This window comes from Heliangelus exortis, chromosome 1, assembly GCF_036169615.1.
Source record: "Heliangelus exortis chromosome 1, bHelExo1.hap1, whole genome shotgun sequence".
Taxonomy (NCBI): domain Eukaryota; kingdom Metazoa; phylum Chordata; class Aves; order Apodiformes; family Trochilidae; genus Heliangelus; species Heliangelus exortis.
In genome coordinates, this window is record NC_092422.1 from 131,204,342 (window position 1) to 131,222,370 (window position 18,029).

The 18,029-nt window shown below is 38.6% G+C and overlaps 1 protein-coding gene across 7 annotated transcripts in view; it reads left to right on the forward strand.

Moving 5' to 3' along the window:
• Positions 1-18,029, forward strand: part of OSBPL8 (oxysterol binding protein like 8) — an 81,645-nt gene that overhangs the window by 7,928 nt on the left and 55,688 nt on the right. For all 7 annotated transcript variants that reach the window (XM_071766480.1, XM_071766499.1, XM_071766456.1 and 4 more), the window contains exon 2: positions 17,643-17,748. Coding sequence is in view for 3 of the 7 variants with exons in the window: in XM_071766456.1 (XP_071622557.1) it covers positions 17,677-17,748 (72 nt within the window). In the remaining 4 variants the exon portion in view is untranslated. The remainder of the gene's footprint in view (positions 1-17,642; positions 17,749-18,029) is intronic.

Here is an 18,029-nt window from a genome sequence, read left to right on the forward strand (position 1 = left end):
ATCATGGTGTTAGCTGTTTGCAGGAGATTATAGCTTCAGAAGAGGGCATGATCATAACCTCTTATTCCTTCCAGATTGCTCAGGCACTGTGGAGAACCACTAGCTGGGAGAGCTAGTTTATAATATTTTTATGCCTATAATAAAGTAATATACAAGTAATGCATTTGAAGCAGAGACTTCCTGTAAACTGCTTGCTGGCAATGCTCACTCTAGAACTCTCAGCTAGGTCTTCAGCCTAAACCAGCAGTGGGATATCTGTAACCTGAAGTCTTTCAGGTTATTTGCAGTCTCCTCCAGAATAAGAAACTTTTTGTATGGATAAGCAGAGCAACTTTGATTAATCTGTATGACACAAATTATAGGCTTTCAAGGTACCTCTTTGCTCTAAGTGCATTCTAAATTGAGTAGGCACAATGTATGAGAAGTTGCAATTCTAAGCCAATAATTCTACCTTCAAAATTCACACCAAAGATTCTCCTAGGCTGTCCATTATGACCTGTTGTAGTTCAAAGGATTAATGGACTGAAATTAGAATTTTGTAATGTTTCCTTTGTGATAAAATCTCATCAGTAATTAAAATTTAGTCTTTGTGATTGTAGTGAGAAGCCAATAAGGTAACATCTGAACCTTGTTTTATGCAGAATCAAGGACCCAACACTAATCTTCCCTCTGAAGATTTACTGCTTGCTGTTTTTAAAAACAGTACCTTGACACTAGCTTGAAAACAGAAGTGTAGTTATACTTAACTCCACTAACCTGTGCTGCCTTTAAAAGGAATTAGATAAATCTTAATGCAAACATCGCCGTTAAAATATAATCAACAGAAAAACATCAGGGGAGGAGGGGGTGGGTGGGAAACATAGGCTTAAGGCCTGTGATGTTACAAGCAGAAAGAAACCTTCTCTAAACAAATGCTGCTTCTATCTGTTTGAATAAAACGAAGTTGCTGAGTGTAAGGAGAGGTTTTAAGATGGATTTTGAAATCATCAAAAAGAATTAATGTTCTCCTTTTACGAAAAGAAGTTCCTCTTACATTGAAGAAGAAAGCCTGCTAAGGCCAAGAAGGACCAAGCAGAGAGCTTATACGTGCTAATTAAGGTAGAAAACAGACTGGAAAGGAATGAGCTGCCCTATAAAATGAGGGAAAAAAATGCTGAGGTGAAAAACGTGAGTTGTACAGATGGGCCTTGTCACAGTCCATAACTATTAATATTTTTTGAGAGGAAATATTAGCTACTGCACATGTACATCCTACAAATTGCAAAAGTAACCAGCTTTATGGTTTAAACAGTTTATTTCAGGTAAAATGACACCATGCTGAAAGGCATCTTAGGAAGGAGTTAATGGGAGAGGAACACAGAGAAGACAGGTTTTTAAGCAAATCAATCACCCCAGGGCAAGGACTATTAAAGAAAGGGAGCAATTAGCGTTCTTTTCACCCTCCGAAGTGTCACCTCCTCATTGCTGGGATCGCTGTCTCCCTGAAGTCGCTGTGGAGGTGCCCTCTGCTCCTTCCTCTTGTTGGTCACTGCTCTTTTGGCTTCTGGCAGGCTGCTGATTTGCTTCTGATTTTCTCCTTTTTTTCTCTGAATTTTTTATAGTACAAAGTTCCTTCTTATCAATTATTGCCAGAAGTTGCAAATTGGTAGCTGCAGGTTTTTCGTTTGTATTCCAGAGTTCCTTACTTGTATCTGCTACCAATTTGCATTACTGGTCTGGCAGCTTATCAGGAGTCATTAGCATTTTATCTGATGCTGGGAGGGGGTCTGTTGGTGAGATTTGCCTGGATGCCTTTTAGTGAATGTAAACAGGGGAAAGGACGTGCTGGTGTGGAGAGGGTTTTGCTGATAGAAATAAATTTGATACATTTTAAACAGAGCAAACCATGTTTGTGCCACCTCATGGATGTTATTTTGCTGAATCAAGAAGTATTTTTTTTTTAAATTTTCAATGTATCCATGTTGCACACCTGTACCCAGTCACGTACTTGAATTACATATTAACTATAGACACTTACTGTCAGTGCTTTTAAGAATATTGCTTGACATAAGCTTAATAATGTGTTTCTTTTGGTGTCCTTGGCTCTGTTTGGTTCTCAGCTTGGAACAGGAAAACTTTTTATGTATGCTTGCTTTTATGTAAACTTAGAACCGGTGTAAGGAAATGAGGCTGGGTGGTGTTGCTTTTTTGTTTTTTAATTTTGCAAAACATCTCTGTTCTGGTCACTGTCATAACAGCTTACAAATTGTGCTACGTTGGTTTTCAGAGATGTTGAAATAAAGCAAGCTGGAGTACATTTTCCCCTGGTGTTGGCATATAAGGAATATTTATCTTCAGTGAACTAACTTTGGAAAGTTTTCCTTGTATTTTTTTATTGTTGATTTCTACTTACCAAAGAGAGCTTAATTTATATTAAAAATCTGGTAGGTGGTTATCTTCAAGCATAATCAATGAATGTGTGCTGTAGCATTTATTGAGTATAAATTCTTGTATTTGTTAATAAAAAGTGACTAGAACAGTGTATTTATAATTCTTACTATATTTTATAATTATCAAATTATATTTGTTCCCTCTCGATGTAATGAAGAAAATTGATTGTCTCTTGCTTATCTTAAGCCACTTACTTGTGTGACTGGCAGTGTTTTTGTAAATACAAATCACTTATGAGCCAGAGGTCTGTTATCTTGTAATGTAAATATACTGCAATACCCTCTGCTTTACTAACTGTTGTATAAGCAGCATAGATGGAATCATGGCATGAATAAGGCAGAAGTCAAAATTCAGCTGTACTGTTTTGAGTGCTGTATTCTGTGAATCTTACATCGCCTGTCGTCTTCTATTGGATGAGATTATTTATACTTTCATCCTGTGCAGATTAAGTATTTGTCAATAAGAATCTCAGAAAAATAGATCACAGATGTTGCTGTATTTTTCTTCCTGTGCTGTCGTTCTTTGTTCTCTTATGCGGATTTATTTCTTAACTCTGTTCCTTAATGATTATGTATAACAAATTGCAGAATTCTCCTTCCTCTTATTACACGTACAAGAATTCATTATGCCTCCAAAATTCTTAACATCACAATACCTGTCCTGTGAACAATTAGGTAATATCTCGCTGTATAGTACATTTATTCTTGTTCATCAAAACTTATGTCAATACCTTATGTATCCGGTTATTGAAGATCCAGTAGAAAAATTACACTACTGCTTGGCTTAGTCTGTTTTTAGAAAAAGAGACCAGTAACTCTTCTGTAACACTGTAGTCACTTAAAATTGCTCAGGCCTCTAAAACTGCTAGCTTTTTGATGGGTTTTTTTGTTTTAATTTTAAACTTGAGGAACCTAAAGCTTGTTGTATCTTAAATAGTGTAAAAGGTATTGTCATTGTGACTTGTTCATGAGATCTGTAGGCAGTGAGTTTTAGATTTTTTTAAGAGTTCTGAATTTGGAATACTGCCTGCCTGACCTTTTGTACTAAAACATTCGTGCTGCTAGGCATGGTAGAGGAAAGGGAAACTGGAGTGACTGAAACCTGACATTAATCTCAAGGTACAATGTCCAGAAGTGATAGGTTGATAGGTGAAACATGCATGTTAAGCCTGGCCTATTATTCATTACTTGCATTTCCAGTGTTGACAATCACTTTCATAAATTTTTTATGTGTGTTTGCTTTTTTGTTTATTTTTGGGGTTTTTTTACTGCAAGGTTATGAAAATGTAAACTTGCTTAGCAGATATTTCTATTTTTAAAATTCAACCAAGAAATTGGAGAGTAGTGAAAAGTAATTGCTGAACAAGTCTCATGTTGGTGAAAGTGTGTATGTATTACTGGGGTTTTAACTTGCAATCTTCACCCTCTTTTCCACTGTCAAGGGTTGAGTCTTGGAGTAGGAGAGAAGAGGTGAGGGACTTTTTTGTTACCACTTAGGGGTTTTGTAGATAAAGCATTTTCCAACTTCTAGCATCTGCCGGTTTCTTGTGACACAAGGTTGCTGTTGCCAGCTGTCGGGAATGAAAGAATGCTTTAAGTCTTGTGGTCTTACTCACCATCCTGTAACATGATCATGTTTGCTTGAAATTTATTCTATGTTTTTAAAGAAAGGTTTTGTGTTTTGATGTTTTTCCTGTTGTAGCTATCCTTGAATCAATTGCCGTGTCATTAACTGTTTCATTTATACTTGTTTGACACTTTTAAATGCCCTTTCTACATCCCAGGCTTATTCCCAGGTGTCTGCTTGGATAACCATGTTATTTAGCACCACATGCAACTACCTTACCTGACCTTGACCTTACCATCTTCTTTAGGATCCGGAGTTGTTGTATCTTTAGCCCCATGAACTTCTTTCCCCATTCACTTAAACATCTGGTAGCATTCTTTTCTTTTTGGCTACTTCTTAGCAACTCAGAAACCTAGCAGTGTTCTCTGGAGGGAAATACAAGTGTTCACTGATTCAAACTTGCCAAAATGTGTATTTTGCTGTTTTGAAATTTGAAATGCCCTTGCTTGGATCCTCTGCATGGCAATCTTTGTTACTTAACTTGTGAAGATCATACTATAGTAACAGTCTGAGAGAAGCTGCAGTGCCTGTGCATATGCCCCTCCCCAAACAAATTACTACAAGCATAAGCTCTACAAACAAAACCAGTAACACTCCATTCTTCCCACTAATGTGTCCATGTTAACAGCATGAATTTATTTGCTAGGACCAATACTTGTAGGAGCCCTACTGATGAATTTCTAATGCAATGCAGCCATGTCTGTCTGCTCTCCATTTGTAGCCTTGGACTTCCTTATGTTCACAGACTTAACCAAGATGCTGTGTTATTGTGTCTTGGCCTCTGCTCCTCCCTCTTCACCATTTCTGATGTCTCATGGCTTTTATAGTTCCCATCAAGTGTTTTGCTGAGTACATTTCTCACAGAAAGTAGAGATCATGATCTTTTAAGAATTCTGATTTGTGAGCATTATGATAGGAAGCTCTCATGCTTGGTATACTAGGAGAACCTATTAGAGATAGCATTTTTGTACTTTGCTTGAGATACATAATACATCTGACAGCTGGGAAACACTTTTTAGCTGGGGGAGCATTGAAATTGCTGTTGAGTTGGTTCCTAAAACTATTGACTAGCTCGTTTATTTCTACCCATTATGAAATAAGTATGAATTAACCATCATGTTAAGATGGTTTCTTCATGTTGTTCTTATTTCAGTCTGTGAAACAGGTTCTGCCAGAGTTGTAGCAAAGGGTTATAGTATAGTTTCCTTTTCTCAAAGAACCCCATTTAAAATTTTAAGAAGGAAGGGAATTACAGTTTTATATACTTGAAAGCATGTAATTTTTTTTTTTTCCAGGAGTGGGTGGTGCTTTGGTTTTGTGAAGCTCATGCCACCTGGAAGTGGGCAAAGTCACTGTTGAGATATAAGTGACTGCTTCTGGTTGGTTCTGCTTGGAAGGCTTGTTGGTGGATGAACTAGAGGTATCTCAAAGAAATCAGTTGGGAAGATTATTGCGAAACTCGGGTGTTTACTGTGTAGGCTACTATTTTCTGGAAAGTCTGTGCCCCAATGCCAGGCAAATTGGAAGCTCCCAGGATCCGGATGTACCCTCCTACCTCAGAACAGCATTTTCTAGGCAGGAATTTGAAGCTGTTACAGAAAACTTACTTTGATTTTGGTCAGTTGAAGTAAAATATCTTAGTGTGCTCAAATTACTTACAGAGGAACAGTTTATTGTGAGTCTCTGCTTTAATGATGCTATGTCACCCGCAGTAACTTAAAAATTTGTGTAATTAGCATTTTGGTATATGCCTTGAGCTAGCTGGCTGAGAAGGGATCAAGATTTCTCTTTTTTTTTTTTTTAACGAATACATTTTGCCTACTTTCTTACCATGTATGGTATGTTCTGCAAATACTTAAGGTTCTATCAGCAACCTTACAGCATATTCTGTATACTGTGCTATTCACTCCTTTTTAAGGTAGAGCTGAACTGTGTAAAACACTGCCATCTACAGCACAACTGTGGGCAAAAGCTTTCAAGGTTAATGACGGCACCCAACACAACTCCTATAGGAGTTAAATGCTTGAAAAATGTCTTGACAAGAAGATGATTCTGACTTATGGCCACCTCATGAAGGGGCTGCTTTCAAAAGGAATAGCTAATTCAAACTTGTGTAAGTACCTAAATATATATCTGTATATATATGTATGTATATATATATATATATATATATATCTTGTAAAGCAGATATATTGTGCATTCTAAAACCAAAAACAAACAAAAAAATTAATGCCGCTCCGAACTCCAGTAGCGAAGAAATGAAGTTATACAAAGATATAACATTTAGATCACTAGAAACAAAATTCTGATGTTGAAATGGCAATTATCAGCTCCAATCAACTGAAGAATTAAAAATTACCTCCTTTCCCTTCCATTGAAAAAGTTGTCTCTATCTAGTGTTTTAACTAGAAAGTAAACCCATGAATTTATTTGCTTGGACATGCAACAGTAGTAATGATGTTTCATAGAAAGGAATCTGTGCAACAAGAAACTGTTAAGTGTTTCTCTTCTGTTGCCACGATATGGCACACTCCTATACAGAGTGGTGTGGAAAAATCTTAATGTTATGGAAAGAGCAGAGTTTCATACCTGGCTTAAAATCTCTTTCAGTATAATAATTTCGAGCTTTAATGGGAAAATGTGGAAACCTAGAATGATAGTAATTTACTTTCAAGCAAAGCTGCAGAGTGTTTTGTGTCTGCATCTGTGACAATATCTGTCATGCAAAGTAGCTTGTTCAGAGTCTGTGTACTCTGAAAGGCTCTTGAGAGTGGTTGAATGTTGGCCTATTACGATCTTTTGACTATAACATTTATTCCCTTTGTTTTTCAGAGGTGTGGATATAGACTAAAGTAGTGTTGCTACATCTGTTGCTACATCTCAGTTGCTACATCTGAATTTCCTTAGAGGTCAACATGATTTTTTTCTTTTGTAAGAGGAAATACAATACCAATTCTAAAGTTGCTGAAAATGTTTTTGCCTCAGCAAGGAAGAAAAATTTTATATTCAACAAAATGCTTTTTAAGTTCGGAACCACTTTTGATTAGTTTAGAGCACTTTGTATGTCTAAACTGGAAAGCTGCCCCTCATAGAGATACTCTTGAAAATGGGCTATTTCTTGTAGTTTTGTGATGTTTCTTGTAATTTTAAAGCCAAATGGGTTTACAGAAGTGATCTACTATGACACTTTACCACTCTTGAGTGTGCTTTTGTTTTTTAACAAAGCGTTCATTATGTTGGCTTTTAGTTGGTTGTGAGGTATGTCTGAAGCATTACCTTCCAATTAACTATTGTAGCCCAAGATTTTCCATGCTTTTCACACCTAGGAAAGAGTCAGTGAGAAAGAAAAATGAAAATTCCAGGTCCATCTGCCTGTCTAGTTGTTCTGATCATTGAAAACTGGCAACTCTAGAAAAAGTAGACTTGGCAACTTAAAATTTGAGTAGCTTTCCTTGTCAATATTCAGTCCAGAAGGCAGAAGGGTACCTTACTGGGGGAGAAAAAAGGTGAATGTGAATGCTGAGAATGAGTTCTGGCCTGTATCAATATGATTAATCTCTATTGTTATAGATACTTATGAAAAAACAAAATCAAACTCCATGGTACTCTTAGCTCATCTTTTATTTGTTTCTATGCCTATTTTTTTCTCTTAAACCTTTAGTTTTGGTAAGATTTCAAAGTTTGCTTCGTCATCTGTGGGAAGTGGCAAAGTTAATGGCACAATCACTCTTAAAAGTTTCAGTCTTCATGGAAAATTGAAGAATACTTCAGTTCTTGTTAAAATGTGGTTTATTTATGAATTACAATTTTTAGTAAAACAACTAACAGATCTGCAAAAGTGTCTAAAGAGACAGTAGTGCTTTATATATATAAAATTTTATGCAGTATACCATTCTCCAGTCCCAAGGCTATTTTTTAAGGTAGACTGCTTTTTAATTTGTTTCCAAGCTGGATTCAGCTTTAATGATCAAGGCCGAAGACAGAGTTATGAACAGAGTTACGACATTTGGCAACAGTCAGTTCTCATTTTATGCAAAGTGTCGGCACACAAAGTGCTTTTCTTATGGGTGGGAAAGTGGCTTATTACTTCATGATGTAACTGGGATGCTTGTGTGCTTACCTTGGTCGGGTGGTATCCATGGATAAGCTTGTCAGTTATTTTACAGTTCGGTCTTTAAAAATAGTGTTGAATTATCCAATTGACACTTCACTTAAAATCTGGATTTTATGCAGTTAATAGCACTCCTGGAGTTACCAGGTCTTAATTTCATATTCCCTGTGTGTTGCAGGGGCATCTGAATATGAAAAAGCTGAATATGAATGTCACAGACTTCCCAATAGCTACAGTGGGAGTGTAAAACATGCCTTTGCATTATGAAGTACCGAGATATTTTTTCTCAAGTTGATCATTAGAAGGAGAGTCTGAATTCTTATGATGGCTGCAAAATGAAGGAACAAGTTAAAGCCTCTAGTTGTAAATACAGTGTACCTGCTGAATTTCATTGGATTGCATATGTGACCACTTGGATTTGGGTGTACAGTCTGGGCACTCAGTTAATGACTGAAAATGCAGGGTGTGATATTTCTCCAGTTGCCCCTTTTAGCATAGAACCTGACAGGAAACATGTAGTGCCAGTTATTTTTACAGCTAATGTTGCAGGAAATGTAAACGCATGCATTCAGTTTTCCTGCTGACATCTCTGCAGTGTATGAAAATGAGCATCAGAGATAGGATGTGCCCCAGGAAGCAGACACTTAGCTATGAATAAGTTGGAACATATGTTTCTGTTCACTTACAGATCTGAAACCTATTACTGAGCTCTGTTTCTCCTGTGTGGAGCACAGGAATTAGTGTTTCATTCATTCTTAGATGCTAGACTTTGAAATATCTTCGTGTCACCATTCGAACAGGAGGAACTAAGGAAGGAGGGCTGTTCGGACTCTTGAGAGGGATGGAATGCAAAGGGAGGGATCTATTCCCTCCCATATTCTGCTCTATAAAATCTCAGAAAGCCAGCAGCTCATTGCCACTAGCTCACCACATTGGGTTGTGTATATATTTACATATATATTTGTAATTTTTGTTACTGTATCCCTTTATGTTATTACTGTTCCCTTGTGTTACTCAAATATGATGTAGGTAATTGTTTTCAGTTTCCAACTTAAAGTCTCTGGTCTTTATTCCCCTTTTATCTTCCCCCTGTGTGTGTGTGTAATAGAGAGGAATTCTGTCCTAGGTTTGTGGTTCGCCCAAACTGCTAAACCGTGACAGTTCATAAGCTGCTGCCTTCAAGGGAATAAAACCTGTAACATGATATCTAGAGATGCAGTTACTGCTGTGGCAGAGATACAGGGTATTGAATTGCTTTATGCTAATATTATCTTGGTAATGAAGCTAGTGTTATCTTGGTCTTCTTTGTAATTCTAAATGTGAAAGTAAACTATAAAATGCTATTAAACAGATAACTCTTGACAGTTTTGGTGACAATATTGGCATAAGGTAATGCTGTGAAGAGAAGGATGTAGTTTTTTCAAAAATAAATACATTGTCTCTTGGAAGTATTCTTTCTCTTATTTATTGTAAAAATACGAACTGAATTTGCTGGAGTTCACAAACCTTGGATTCTTTTTTCCATGGGTTAGTGTCAGTCTTCTGTCTTTGCCTTAATTCCCAGACCTGTCTCTTGCAACCTACACTGTGCTGTTCTGGCTGCCATTAACTAGCTGAGTATTTAGAAGATGGTGGGGAGGCAGGGTATAAAACTTCCTATCACACAGTACTATGGGATTGCACAGCTGAGGTAGCAGAATTCACCTTAAATCACATGCTCAAGAGATCTGATTGTCCTGTTAAACCATTTTATGGGAAAGAGAATTCCCCATACTTGAGTAGGCTGGGTGGAAGGGCAGGAGCCAGATGCCCTGTCCATTTGGTATTTGTACCTGAATGGAATTATTTTGTCCAAGGAACTAGGTTTTATCTGTCTTTGTTTTCTTCTCTGAAGCATTTCAAAGAACTTCCAAGGAAGAGACAAGGCCATGTTTTCCTGACTGTTGCCATATGAAGTGACCTTACAGCGACTCCCTGATTGTCAGGGAATAGAACTGTATTATCTCAACCATGACACATGCTTGCTTGCTTGAATGAATTTAGTACCTTCTGTCTTGGTCTCTGAAGCAGAATGAATCCTGGTAATGTGCGGTCCTTAGTACAGAGAACATTGGTGACTCCTCACAGTACTGGGAGCAGAAAGCATTCTGCTGTTCCAAAATAGGGTAACTTTGGGAAGAAATATGTTTAGTGCTTGTGCTTGAGGGCTAGCTTGGAACTGTGAAAGGCTTGGCTTCTGGCAATATATAAGCTGCAGTATTCATTTGCAAGTATACAAGTAATAGAGTATACCTTCTGCATTCCTTTATCAAGGCTTTTTCGTCACAATTGATAGGTTCTTACATGTTTTCAAAGGCTTGAAGTTGTCTTTTTTGTTCTGTATATGACAGTAAAGTCTGCCCAGGAGAAAAGAAAAAATAGGAAAAGAGAGAATGAGTATTATTTTGGTAAGTTCCATGCATAGAAACCCAGATCTATCTTGTGTCTCAGGATTCCACTTTGGCATTAGAAACTGAACTAATTGTTCTGCCAGCTGTCCGTCTTGTCTGTGGAAACATCTTTGCTGGCATATCTTTTTAATTTCAGAAAAACCTTTAACAACAAAATTGCTTTTCCTGTTGCCTTGGCTGTCTCAATTTCCTGCAGTAGTTTCCTGCTGCTGTTGGGCAAGTCCATAGCTGTGCACGTAGTCCGTGCTTGCACAGGCTGATATGATTGAAACAGGTGGGTTGAGCAAAGGCTCTCAACTGTTTTTTACCATTGCTGTGCCTGACCTGCAAGCAGAAAGACAGGTCATGGCCATGCCTAGGCACGCCACGGCCTGGCTCCATTTAAATGTTCTGTGTTTTGAGAGTGTCTGTTTAAAATACTTTGCAGAAGGTTAGGGAGCACCTGTACAGACAGGTCTGTGGGCAGATCAGAGATGCAGCAGCCACAGTGGGGAAGGTAGAGGCAAGGAGCAAGTGTGCAGGACTAATAATGTAATAATGTGGAGGAGGGTGACACACTGCAGCTTCTTATAGCTGCCAACATGAGAGATGAGAAGCCACAGGGGGTACCAGCTGGCCGCTCATCACAGTGCAGAGCAACTTTTTTTAAATCTGAGATATTAATAGGAGTGTCTTGGCTTCTAATGCAAACCTCAAGATGAGCATGAATTGACTAGATAGATGAGGGGGTGGGGATGAGGCTATTAGTTGTACCTTTACAGTTGTGAAAGAAAATTTCTAATGCTGTTAGAAGCGGCAAAATTACCTGTCTTAAAATTACTAAATTGGTCATGTCACTTTCTTAAACATATTTTAGTTTGTAATCTTTGTGCAGGACAAACAGAAGGTCCAAATAGCAAGTGTGCCTTTTTGTCCTGGGTGGAATTCTGAAATTAAAACAGTTTGCAGTGTGTGTAACCATCTTGTCTGTGTACACCTTTTTTTTTTTTTTTTTTTTTCCTTCAGAAGCTGTTGTTGACCAGTTTAACCCTGTTTAAAAAAATACTGGTGTTGATACAACCATATCTACCATAAGGTTGGTTTGGCATCCATTTCTTTATTTGCTGTTTGGCACTGCAGCATATTGAATCATAAAAATAAAATGCTGGATTTGGCTATGTAAGATTTGATTGAATCATCTTTCCCTATAACATCACAACAAAGCAGAAAAAAATCTTTTGAATATTTTGTGAGGATTTGTTGGTGCTCGCTGCAAATAAATTCATTGTTTAATGCCTCTCTTGTTCTTATCCTCCAATGTTATACTGAGCCCTAGATTAAACTGTCCTATAGCGGAAAGGGGTAGTGATCTAGGTGACCAAATACTCCTTAAGTGAAGAAATAACCATTTGTTGTATGGAGACCTACAGCTCCTTTAAATTACGGGAGTGGTCTAGCAAAATACACATTGTTTAGACTGGGGAGTTTTCAAGTGAATTTTAATGTAAAAGGGCTCCAGAACACTTGGGACTTGAGGTTTGAGAGGATGCTGCTTCTCCTGTACTCCATCATTTAGTGTGAGGGTGGTGAGACACTAGAACAGGTTGGCCAGACAAGTTGTGGATGCCCTCTCTCTGGAAGTATTAAAGGACAGGCTGGATGGAGGTTTGAGCAACCTGGTCTCGTGGGAGGTGTCCGTGCCCATGCAGGGGGGCTGGAAGAAGATGATCTTTAAGGTGCCTTCCAACCCAAACAATTCATTTGTATCAGGACAAGTTTAGCTGTGTAACACCTGTTTAAGGTAGTAATTTATTGAAGTTGCAGTAGCTGTTCAGAAGTGTTATTTTCTTGGTATTCACTACCATCTCTCACTCTCAAAAGTTAGCTGAGGTGTCTGAACTCAATGCTTCTGCTTTCCAAGTTTTTTCTAGATGAGAGAGATTTTCAAGTCTTGTTCTAATGCATTCAACATCCCTGGGGTTTTTTTTTGTATTTTTGTTTGGGTTTTTTTGTTTGTTCCCCTCTCTCCCTTCTGAAAACAGCAATAAAGAAACAGAGGAAACTGTTCTCTTTGCACATGGACTGTTTATTCAGGAAATGAGAAGGCAGGAGATAAAACGTAGTGTGGAAGTTTTTTGTATGGGTTTATTTGGTAGCAGTCAGCATTGAGTGATCACAGTATAGTAGAGGGGGATACATGTGGCAGTTGTTGAGTTTGGTGTAGTTTCACCTGTAGTACCTGTAGTATGCTTTTTGAGCACTTCAGAGTTAATGTAACATGCAGTTAGTCATCTGTGTTTTCCCTTTTGTTGTTACTGGTTTTGTCAAGGTCTCCTGTTTGGCCTGACTTTACAGCAGAAGGAGCTGAATGTAGACATGTGCTTGGCTCTCAGATTTCTAGAGTAGCAGAGTAAAACTACTTCCTAGTTCTCCCATTTGCTTTCTTTATTTACCAGATCTTTTGCTGAATATTTTGACTTTGTTGGCCCCACTTCAATCGTACCAATAATTCAGCTTTCCTTCCTACCTTCTCAGAACTGGTCTCAACAAACCCGGTGTCCTTGACATGCAGTGACATTGTGTCCCATGCAAGAAGCTGGCCTGATCTGTAGCTTGCTAATGACTCATGAACTCATGAACTGAGAGATGATCTGTGGCTTCATAATATGACAAGAGGGCTGTACTTCCTCCACACTGTATTGAAAGGGCCTCAAAAATAAGACGTGTACCTTTATTACCTCTGTGCTATGGCTGATCACTCACTGCGTGGAACAAAGAGAAAATGCCTTCACCTTGTCATATGTCTGCTGAATGACACTTAAATTGTTTTGTCACCCTGGTTATGTGTAGGATGTAGATTCTCATTTAATAACTTAAAATTAATCCTATCCCAGTTAGGTCTTAATTCTTATGAAACTTACTTCCTTAGCACTTAGGTACCTTTCTCAAGAGTATTGCCTTAAACTTCCTTATGGACCTTACAGAATTGAATGCACTGATAACCACACCTCAGAACTGCTGAACTTGGGGTCATCTTGGTGATATGGCTTCTGCTGTTTTTTGCTCTGTGACCTTTCCAAATATACCTCATGTCAATTGCAGAATCATTTAGGTTGGAAAAGACCTTTAAGTTTGAGTCTATCCATTAAACTAGCTCCTGGCCAAGTCCAACACTAAACCATATCCCTAAGCACTACCTCTATACATCTTTTAAATACCTCCAGGGATGGTGACTCCACCACTTCCCTGGGCAGCCTGTTCCAGTGCCTCACAAACCTTTCAGTGAAGAAACTTTTCCTAATATCCAGTCTAAACCTCTGCTGGCACAACTTGAGGCCATACCGCTTGTTACTTGGGACAAAAGACCAAACTCACCTTGCTACAACCTTTTCAGGTAGTTGTAAAAGCAAGGTCTACCCTCAATCTCCTTTTCTCCAGGCTAAACCCCCAACTTCTCCTCATAAGGCTTGATCTCCAGACCCTTCACTAGCTTCATTGATGTTTCTGGTCATGTTCCAGAACCTTGGTGTCTCCCTTGTAGTGAGAGGCCCATAGCTGAGCATGGTTCTCGAGGTGCAGTCCCACCACCAATGCCTAGTACAGGGAGAAGATCATGTCCCCTTCTCCTGCTGGCCACTATTTCTCATGCAGGCCAGGATGCCATTGGCCTTCTTGGCCACCTGGGCACACTCCTGGCTTATACTCAGCTGGCTGTCAGCCAGCACCCACAGGTCCTTCTCTGCCAGGCAGCTTTCCAGCCACTCTTCCCCAAGCCTGTAGTGTGCCTGGGGTTGTTGTAACCCAAGTGCAGGACTGAGTCGTAATCTTACAGCTTTTGATACTTTTTATTTTTAAGGGCTGGAGTTAGGTAGATGTACGCAGTCATGTAAGACACTTGAGTATGCATATATATAGAGAGAGAGAGTTAGATAAAATCCTTTTCATACTGAGTAGTAGCTTTCACTGGTGCACACTTTCCTTCACTTCTGTCAGAGATCCAAACAATTTTCCTCTTCTGAAGCTGCAGGTAACTGAAAACCAGACTGTTTTAAAAATGAGCAATGGCTTAAGCAATTTCTTAAAAATAAGACAAATGCAGTTGTTAACATGACAGATTGTTGATAATGTGATAAATGGGATGCATTTCCCTTCTACTTTAAATACACACTTCCCAGCTAATCACACTAGATTGTCTTCACAGTTGGAGAAAAATAGTTTATTTTGTGGCATGATTTGTACAATTGGTAGAGCTGTGTTAAAATGACAAATACCTTTCTAAATGCCTGCTTGTATCCATTGTATATAAAAGAAACATAGTTGATTAGTAGCTGAATATCATAAGTATTTTCAAATAATTTTAGTTCGCCCTTGTGAACATGTAAGCTTTTATGAGTTGTGATTGTGAAGTAGGAGCATCTCAATTAAAGCCCTAAACCAACCAACCTGACAGACAACCAAATTGCAAATACTTAGGAATGTGGAGAGAACAGCATCAATCTAGCTGAAGTAGAAAAGAGCTCGCTTACTTACTTCATAAAACCCTGGCTGCATTTACAAATAATTAAATAAATCCCCCTTTCCTACACTAGTTGAAAAGTATTTTCAAAGCCTTGGGGCATGGATGGTTGAAAGCATTATATAATTTTCAAAATAAATCTGTTCTCCAAGTTCATGGTTGTTTGGCTTTTTAGCAATATCCTTTTACTGAAAGATCTCTTCACTCCTTGGTATTTATTTTGGTATATTTCAGAAGTGTTTATCCACTTTCAACCTTCATTTTTCAAAGAAAGATAAACCAAGCCAGCTGTCCACTCAGAAGCTAAACAATGTTTGACTCTTTGAACTGAGTCATAGGGAACTGTAAACCTTGCGGTTTCTTTAGCACATGGTCTTTTTGTTAAACTCTACCTTTTGTGTTTTTGCCCTGGTTTGGGCCAGGATAGAGCTAATTTTCTGTCTTGTAATGTTGCTTTCAGCTAAGTCTCTTGTAAGTAGCTGTACTTGCTGAAATTAAAAGCAAGTTTCTCAGTGAGAAGTGGAGCAGACAAAATAAATGACCAAAATTGTCCAGAGTACTCCATCCAGTATGTGTTCATACTCAGTATAAATTTGAGGGATCATGGGGGTCAAACCCCTTCCTTAATTCTGTTCCTGTTTGCTTCGGCATCCTGGGAGGATTCCGTCCATTCCTCTGCCTGTGGTCCTGATCCATGTCCTCCTGAATCTGTGTGTTCCTGCCTCCAGCTCCCAACTGCTGCTGACTCCAGGAGTCCAGCCTGGACTTTCCCAGGGCTGCCCTGCAGCCTCGATGGTGATGTGAGAGTTATTGGGGGAAAGGGGGAAGGAATATGGTACTGGTATCTTATTTATATATATGATATTTTTTCCTTTTTGTCATTGCTGTTTCATTAAAGCAGTGTGGTTTAGTTTCCAGCCCCTAAGTCTCTCTTCCTTATTCTCTCTCTTTTCTTTATCAGGGGTGGGGGGGTGGGGTGGGGGTGTGATTAATAGAGAACATCTGTTATTTGGTTAATTGCCAGCTCAGCATTAAACCAGGACAGTTTTAGTGGCATATGTGATGATAATTTGCTATAATGTGTTAATAGTATATATTCTTTCTCAATTTTTTTTTCATTCTAATGTGTTTTATATAATACAGGAACAAAAAAAAAGTTGATAGCAAAAACCATTTAAAACAAATGGTTATTCTTGATAGATTTGTTTTCGTGAGTGTTTAATTCCTGAGGCAGGACTTAAACAAGATTTTGTTGTGTGCTCTCCTGGTCCTCTCCTTGCCCTTCTCGTGTCTTGCTGCATCTAGGATGCTCCTTGAGTTCTATGCTATGATGCCTCCTCTAAACTCACCCCTCTTGTTCTCAGTTAATCTGTGTTCTGCAAAAACAGTGGATTCTGGAGCTTGAGTCTTAGCGAATTATGCTAAAACTGCAGCTTAAAAAAAAGTCACTACCTCCTAGCCCTAATCTTGCACAAGTGTTGTTCTAACAATCTGATTTGTAATTTAGCTGCTTCCTGCCCCTTCACCCCACCCAAGACACAAAGAAATAGAGAGGGGAAAAATCCTTGGGCTAATTGCTCTGATCAAGCAGTTGCTCTGGGTCTCCCTAGGGTATGCAGGCTTCTACACTTCTGCAGAGGCTGCTTTACAGCGTTCTGATTGGGTTCTATTTATTCCCTTGGAGAGAGAAGCAGAGCAGTTGATTGGCATCTCTGTAGGCATCACATTTTGATCCACTTTTCTCCTGAAAACCGCTAAATGAATGAAAGGTTAAGGTGTAATTCTTCCCCTATTCTTCCCTAAATTCTTCCCCTAAGTTTTGCTTGATTCCATTCCATACCATACTTTCTTTTCTCACCAGGGGCTTCAAATGTGGTGTGAATGCTAAGCTTTATTTTAGCTTTCATTCTTTAGCAAAAAAAAGTAAATAGGAAATGTAAACAGGAAAAGAATGATGCATTGATTTCTGGTGGTTTGTGTGAGCCAGCTGAGTGCTTGATCTGCCACAGAGGATGTTGGTTTGCACAAATGATTTGATTTCTGTGTCCGTGTTCCACAAAGCAAAACATGTCTGTTTCTGGAGCTTTGCAGGAAAGCCCAAAACTCTGCTCCAGAACAACTTTTATGTATCCAAACAGTTTGTGGGCCCATGCTGCAGGGTGTGTTGCTGGGGACTGGAACAAGGAGAAATACAGGTCTAAAACCTGTAGGTTTCTCTCTCTTTTTTCTTTGTTTTCCCCCCACTTGTGTTCTTCAAGCATAACTCTTGTTTGATGCAATCAGGCTTAGAAGTAAGTAATTACCTATGCCAGTAGCTTTTTTTTTGGCCTTTTTATCTGAAATGGTCCTCTCCATTCCTAAAAAGTTTATTTTTATGGGCAGTGGGTGTGTTTTACAAGGAACTGTAATATACAGAGTTTACAACAGGAGACTATTTACCCTCTTGCAATGTAGAGGAGGAAAGAGTGTAGTTTTAAAAAGTATTTTAGCCATAGGGAGTGAATGATTATGTTTCTCTTCCCCCCTCCAGGACATCAAATAGCAGGATGGAAGAACTCTAGCTGATGGTGAGACAAACAACACACCCTTTCAGCATGGAGCCTGTTCCAGTTGACGGGGAGCTTGATAGAAATTCAGTAAGTAATTTAAATATGGCTTCATGTAATCAGATAACATGAAAATGCTTTTGCAGGGAAAGGATTAAATGGCTTGAATCTAGTTTGCTTTGAATTGGTACTTTTCTGGTGAATACATTTGGATTAACATAAAGTATCAACCATAATCTGCTAGACTCTCATGACAAGAAGGATGGATGCCAAAAAGCATGGGTTTTTTTAATTTTATCCTTGGTGTCTTGATGAGATCTCTCAGACTTACTAATTGGCACTTTACTAGTTAATGACTAAAGACAAAAAAC